At 49.4% G+C, this 6000-nt stretch overlaps 1 protein-coding gene across 1 annotated transcript in view; it reads right to left on the reverse strand.

The window, feature by feature from the left end:
- The window catches only part of Stt3b (STT3 oligosaccharyltransferase complex catalytic subunit B), a 73670-nt gene extending 68098 nt beyond the window's left edge, over positions 1 to 5572 (reverse strand). The window contains exon 1 of the mRNA XM_005075037.4: positions 4898 to 5572. Coding sequence (XP_005075094.1) covers positions 4898 to 5205 — 308 coding nt within the window. The 5' untranslated portion in view covers positions 5206 to 5572. The remainder of the gene's footprint in view (positions 1 to 4897) is intronic.
- Between the last annotated feature and the right edge of the window lie 428 nt (positions 5573 to 6000).

The raw sequence follows: 6000 nt of genomic DNA on the forward strand, positions 1-6000 counted from the left end.
ACCCTCCCATGGGTGGGGCAGCCCATGTCAAGTGGTGCCTTCAGCTACTTCATGGCGCTGCCCGGGGTGGGAGTAAGCATGGGGAGCAGGAGAAACCCGAATGCCTCACTTATCCCCACCTCCGCATCAGGACCAAGCCCTTCCCCTGGGGAGATGGTAACCATGCCCTTTTCCACAACCCTCATGTGAACCCACTTCCGACTGGCTATACAGATGAGTAAAGAGAACCCGGACCCATCCCCAGGCAACAAGGGACCACAGCACTGGTTTGGACCATTACTCTGTGTGTGGACCACGAAAGCACATGGGGCGCTAAGCTCATCTTTCCTTGTATCAAATCGGTGACTATTACACCGATCTTCCACCATCCCTTTGCTTGTAAGAGGAAGATGGCTTGAATAAATAAACTTTAAAAAAAAAAAACCTACTTCAGGTTAAGCAAAGCCAAGTCATTCAACAGACTTGGCTAATGCACTGGCCTACAGTGTCCTCAGGTAAAACTACTGACCAAACCTGAAAGGGATGGAATCAGATCCCAACCTGCAGTCCAAGTGGAGATATACAAAGAGTTATTTGTGCATGCTGGGCTCAGGTTTTACAGAAAACAAATTTGGTCAGGAAAGAAAGTTCTCCTTTATCATGAAGCAGAGGAAATCAGGGTAGCATCCTGTATCACAGGAACAACGCCCCAGCAAGCAGTCTCTCAAGTCTAGAAGGGTGTAAGCACAGCTATAGGCGTTAAAAGTGAAGTAAAATCTATCAATTGGAGAACATAAGTAGTAGTAATGTAATGCTGACTCTAAAATTCAACTTTCTTTATGTTGAAAACTTATAGCACAATCACTTAGTAGAAGGCAGACCTACTGAAATGCAGAGGCTTTTAACTCTAAGCAGCTGCAATATTGTTGTACCCTATGATTTCGTAAAGTAAAAATGAGACTTGGTCACTCAAATAACATCAGCCTTATAGAAAGTGACTTCTGAGGACACAGGTATACTGGTGAGAATACTAAGATAGTACGATGAAGAATATTTTAAATTTTTCCTATACACTCAGCACTTTAAGGGCATGAAGATTGGATGTCAGGCAGAGGCAGGTTGCCAAGTTACTTCCACATCCATAGGTACAGAAGCAGAGAATATTAGTTTCTAATGCTTGGTGGACAACCATCTTCATGCAAACCACTCATGACACTGAGAGGCATGCAGCCCTTTTTGGTCCTAAAAGAAAAAATCCTCAAGGAAAAGATTCCATGGGCTTTGGTGATAGCTCCTAACTGCTACGGGATCTATCATGCACTTCATGAAATTCACCACTAAGTTATAGTGCCTGCAAAGTAGGGGCAGGTTCTAATGCCACCATCAAAGACAGCCACTCAAGCACTTCCCATGACACCATGCTTCTAACTCAGAATGATCCAGAAGCTCCCGGTTAGGAGGTGCAGATTACAATGAAGTCAGTGGTTGAAGTGCAGCTGGACTGCTGCTAATGACCCCACAGTCGGGTAGGGGCTCTAAGACCTGGGAAGCTTTGTACTCTACAACTACGCCCTCTTCAGAAATGAGGTCAACACTTAGGTGTTTGTCGTTTAAATTTCGTTTTGTTTTGTCACCTGTAAAGTGAAGAAAAACATGGGAGACCTCAAAAGACAGGAAGCAGTCCCCAAGTCAGAAACAGCTTACTTTCCAAGGCTTGTCACTCCTTTGAAAATGTGCATGTGCTAATTAACCTATTTATACCACAGTTTCTAAGAAAAAAGCATTCCCTGTCCCTGTTTTATTAAACTTTGCCCTAACAAAACAGAAAAAAGGTGTGTGTAGACAAGATCTACTAGGAGAGAACAGGATCACAGGTGTGCCCAGTTTCTTTTGCCTTTTTGATAACTGCAGCTAAAACCTAAAGCTCTAAATTTCCTAAATTCTCTCCAAAGAGAAGCCCCTCAAAAGCTGCAAGGGACTCTCTTCACAGCGTACTGCTAATGGAGAGAGTTACCAGAATCTGTCAGAAGCTAACAGGTAAGGGTCTGGCTAATGTAACATGTAAACTGTTCATAAATCACAGCGAAACTTTGCAAGGACTAATATTATTTCCGATAAAAAGATAAAAAGATGCTGTTAAACTAGTTGGTCAACCAAAGTTTGGCAACTACAGAACAGTCTCTACTGCTTCCTGGAATCTCATCAACTCAACTGAGGAGGGAGGAAATCACTGGCTTGAGAAGGGGAGGTTGTAATCCAAAAATGTTGCCAAGTTCTCAACATAAAAGGTGCTTAACTCACAAGCCTCACACACTGCATCTTATAACAGTTGGTAAACTTTATAACTTGGGTAACAAATTTAAAAAATGCAACCTGGCGACAAGTCATTTTGGGCAGCTACCTGAAACCTCACACAATTCAAGAGCTCCTGTAAAATTTATAGAAGCAGCTCACAATCAAACAGCCTTTCACAGAAAGGATACAGAATCGGAAGGGGAGAGAGCTGAAGGAGGAAGGCCAGGATAAACTGGTTTGTGCAATGAGGTTCCCCCTCCCCCTCATTGTGCAGGGTAGTCTGAGCTACTTCCGAGGTAGTATGTGACACTGGGGTATTACTAGCTTTGGAGAAAAACTGTCTTTTAAAGTCAAAAGTAATGACAGGCAACAGAACAGGCAATCTACACAACCTTCCTTGTAAAAAAAAAATTTCAAGAATGATTATGAGACGGAGGAATGAATGGCATGCCTAACATTAACAGCCATGAAAAGAAAAACTAAACAGAGCAATCTTTTTGCTTGAACTTGATTTCTCTCATTAGGTTACTTGAATTAGACACTTCATGACACTCATTCAGACAAGGCTCCATGCAGGGAGGTGCAGGAACAATTGCTTTATTACCCCTATCTACTTCCTAATTAGAAAGCTGTAACACCATGAGCATCAACATTTCATCAAGAATAAACATTAACACTACCATAGGTAGATGGAATAGCTAACTTTAGTAGCCTTTAGCTGTGGACACTTGCAGATCAGTAAGAATTAAAATTCAAATGAGACAGATTCAGACAAATATATAACTAAAATGTGTTTCCATACATAGCAGAATAGAAACAAAACAGATTTTCATGAGAATGAAGTTACACTCTCAAATTATCTGAAACTGAAGCTACTCACTTTTCCTATTCATTTCCTAAAAGCGTAACTGCTTCGAAAAACAATCTAAGCCTTCTCATTACACTATGCAGTTGATGCAGACTTATAATCCCCCTGCAAAATAGGGCAGAAAATGACACAAAAAAAAAAGAAAAAGAAAAATCACATCACTTACTTTAGTTGTGCATTTAACCACAATCATTAACTTCAACTTGAGTAACCCTTAAGCAGTTAACAGCCTTCCACTTATAAGAATGTTACTTTTTGGAAATATTTGTAAAATTACCCTGGAAATACTAACAATTTTTCTTAAAACACAAAACGTTTGGCCAATCAGTCACCCTGTGCTATCTTCATCTGAAAAGACACAACTTTCTCTTTTCATGCTGTTCAGTAAATTCTAGTAGCTTTCATTTCTGGTCTCAATTTCATTTTTAATCTAATGCTTTAGTGTTTCAAAAGAATACCCTATCCAGTTAGCAATACTTCACAAGTTTATATGTAATCTGCACCAATATGTGATTCCAAATAACATAATGATCATTTTAAAAGCAAAACTAACGTTAGAAAAAAATCGAAACCTCTAAAATGGGACGAAAGCATCTCACAGAAGTCTGTCATCATAATTGTTTCTCTAAAAAGAATTTTCCTTGAGTAGGCCCCTCTGGTGTTCAATAGATGTTGCAGCATAAATATTTTTCTTAAAGCACAACTTAAATCTGATACTTAACATATAAACCTCCCACCAAAACTCATAACCTATTTATTTGCTCTTAAGAAGATTCTCTGTGCATTTCAAATGGTAAGACAAATACCCTAACGTTTAATTAGGATAATTCAAGGTTGATAGGCAGCCAGTCGAATAAACTAAAGCGGCATGCTCTCTCTTTCTCTCTCCCAGGTGGAAAAAAACTTAACTCAGGTTGGACTGATGGAGAAAAAGTTAAAGCAATCTTCCCCTCCAGGTAACTCAGTGTTCGGAGTGGGGGTAATTCCCTAAACTCTTCAGGTCGGTCAGTGCCATGCAGTGTCTGCAACTTGGGCACAATCTAGAGCTCCCGGCACCTTGGTCCTGTCGGTTCCCTTCTCCAAGACCTTCCCGCAGAGAGAGACCAATCAAGGAACTCAGGCACCGCGGTCGGATACTGTGGTAACACCCAGGGCGAGAGTTGGGCTAACAGAATAACGATCTCGCTCTAAAAAGCAACCCAATACAACCGTGGAAACTGTGGCGTTCTGAGTGCACTTAAGGGCCTTGGGGGGTGGGGGCCACACTTGAAAATACCCGGTGCGGGAAGACACCTAGCGCGGCGTTCGCTTTCGGGGCAATACACCTTTTCCCTAACCTCTAACACCCCGCTCTCCGAGAGAGAAAATAGAAACTGCGAGGCTGAGCGGACGGACGAGGAGATCCAGTCACCTCCAGCGGCCAGGAGGCGATCGATCCCGGGGCTGCCCGGATGGCAGGAAGGAGAGAGAAATGGAATAAAATGCAACAAGGCGCAAAGCTGCGGCGGAGAGGGCGTGGGGAAGGGGCCCCGGGAGGCAGCCGAAGCGCGGCGGGGAGGAGGCGCCGCCGCCGGCGGCCGAGGATCGAGGCTCCGGCTCCCGGGCAAACTTCGCCGAGCGGGCGAGCGGGCGAGCGGGCGGGCGGGGGGCGCGCCCGGCCCGGGCCGGGCCGCGTGCGAGCGGCTGGAATCCGAGGGGGCTCCCGACACGCCGGGGACCGCGGGCTGCCTGCGGGGGAAGGGCGGCCACACTCACCACGGGTCGAACTCGTGGATGATGCTCTCGAAGCGGATGACGGCGAAGAGGCGCGAGCTGAAGCCGGCCAGCCAGGCCAGGAAGAGGATGGTGAAGGAGAGCAACGACTGCCACCCGGCCGGCTGCGACAAGCCCCCGGACAGCCCCGCGGGGGGCCCCGGCTTCGGCGGCGCCGCCGCCCTGGACGCGCTCTGGGCTCCGGGCCCGTGATGCCCGTGGCGGCTGTTCCCCAGAGCCATGAGGCCGCTCCACGGGGACGAGTTGAGGGACGACTTGTGCTTGCTCTCCGGGGCCGAGGGCTCCGCCATGTTGTGCCCCGGCGGCGGGTCTCGCTCGTCCTCCGCGGCCGCCGCCGCCTGGAGCGAGGGGTGCTGGGCGGAGACCCAGAGGAGGAGGAGGAGGAGGAGGAGGGCGACGGCGACGACAACGAGGAGGAGGAGGTGGAGGCGGAGGAAGAGCTGGGCGCGCTCCCGCCCTCAGCACCGCGAGGCCGGGACACTAGGGGAGGAGGAGGAGAAGGAGGAGGAGGAGGCGGCGGCGGCGGCGGCGGCGGCGATCCCGAGTCTCCGCCTCGGCAGCGGCCGCGACCGCCGCGGTCTCAACCCAGAAGGCCCCTGCGCCCCACTAGCCATCCGTGTCCCCCGTGCGGCTGAGGAGGCGGCGGCGGCGAGAGCCGACGGGACGAGGGCGCCAGAGGAGCGGCGGCTGCGAGCGGCAATGACATTCCCCCCTCACGCCCGCCCCGCCGTGAGGAGCACAAAGGGGGAGGAGCCCCCCGGAGTCCGGGCGGAGCTCAAGCAACCCTTGACTCCGCCCCCTCGCCCAACAGGAACTGGCCCCTCCGCCTGTCACAGAGCGACAGGTCCGTTAAGGGGAGGAGCCGGAATGGCGGCAGGCGCCAATGGGAGCGCGAGCAGGGGCCCTGGGCGGGGCTTCGGCGCAATGGCCCTCCCCGGTCGGCCTCCCTCCCTCCCTCCGCCTCGCGGCCTCGCGCCTATTCGCCGCCGCCGGCGGCTACGATTTCATTGTCAGTTGAAAGACGCGGTTTCGCGCGCCGGCCTGTTCGGGGGGAGGGGACCCCCGAGGAAGGGTGCCTGGAGGCT

This window comes from Mesocricetus auratus, unplaced genomic scaffold (assembly GCF_017639785.1).
Source record: "Mesocricetus auratus isolate SY011 unplaced genomic scaffold, BCM_Maur_2.0 Super-Scaffold_100691, whole genome shotgun sequence".
Taxonomy (NCBI): domain Eukaryota; kingdom Metazoa; phylum Chordata; class Mammalia; order Rodentia; family Cricetidae; genus Mesocricetus; species Mesocricetus auratus.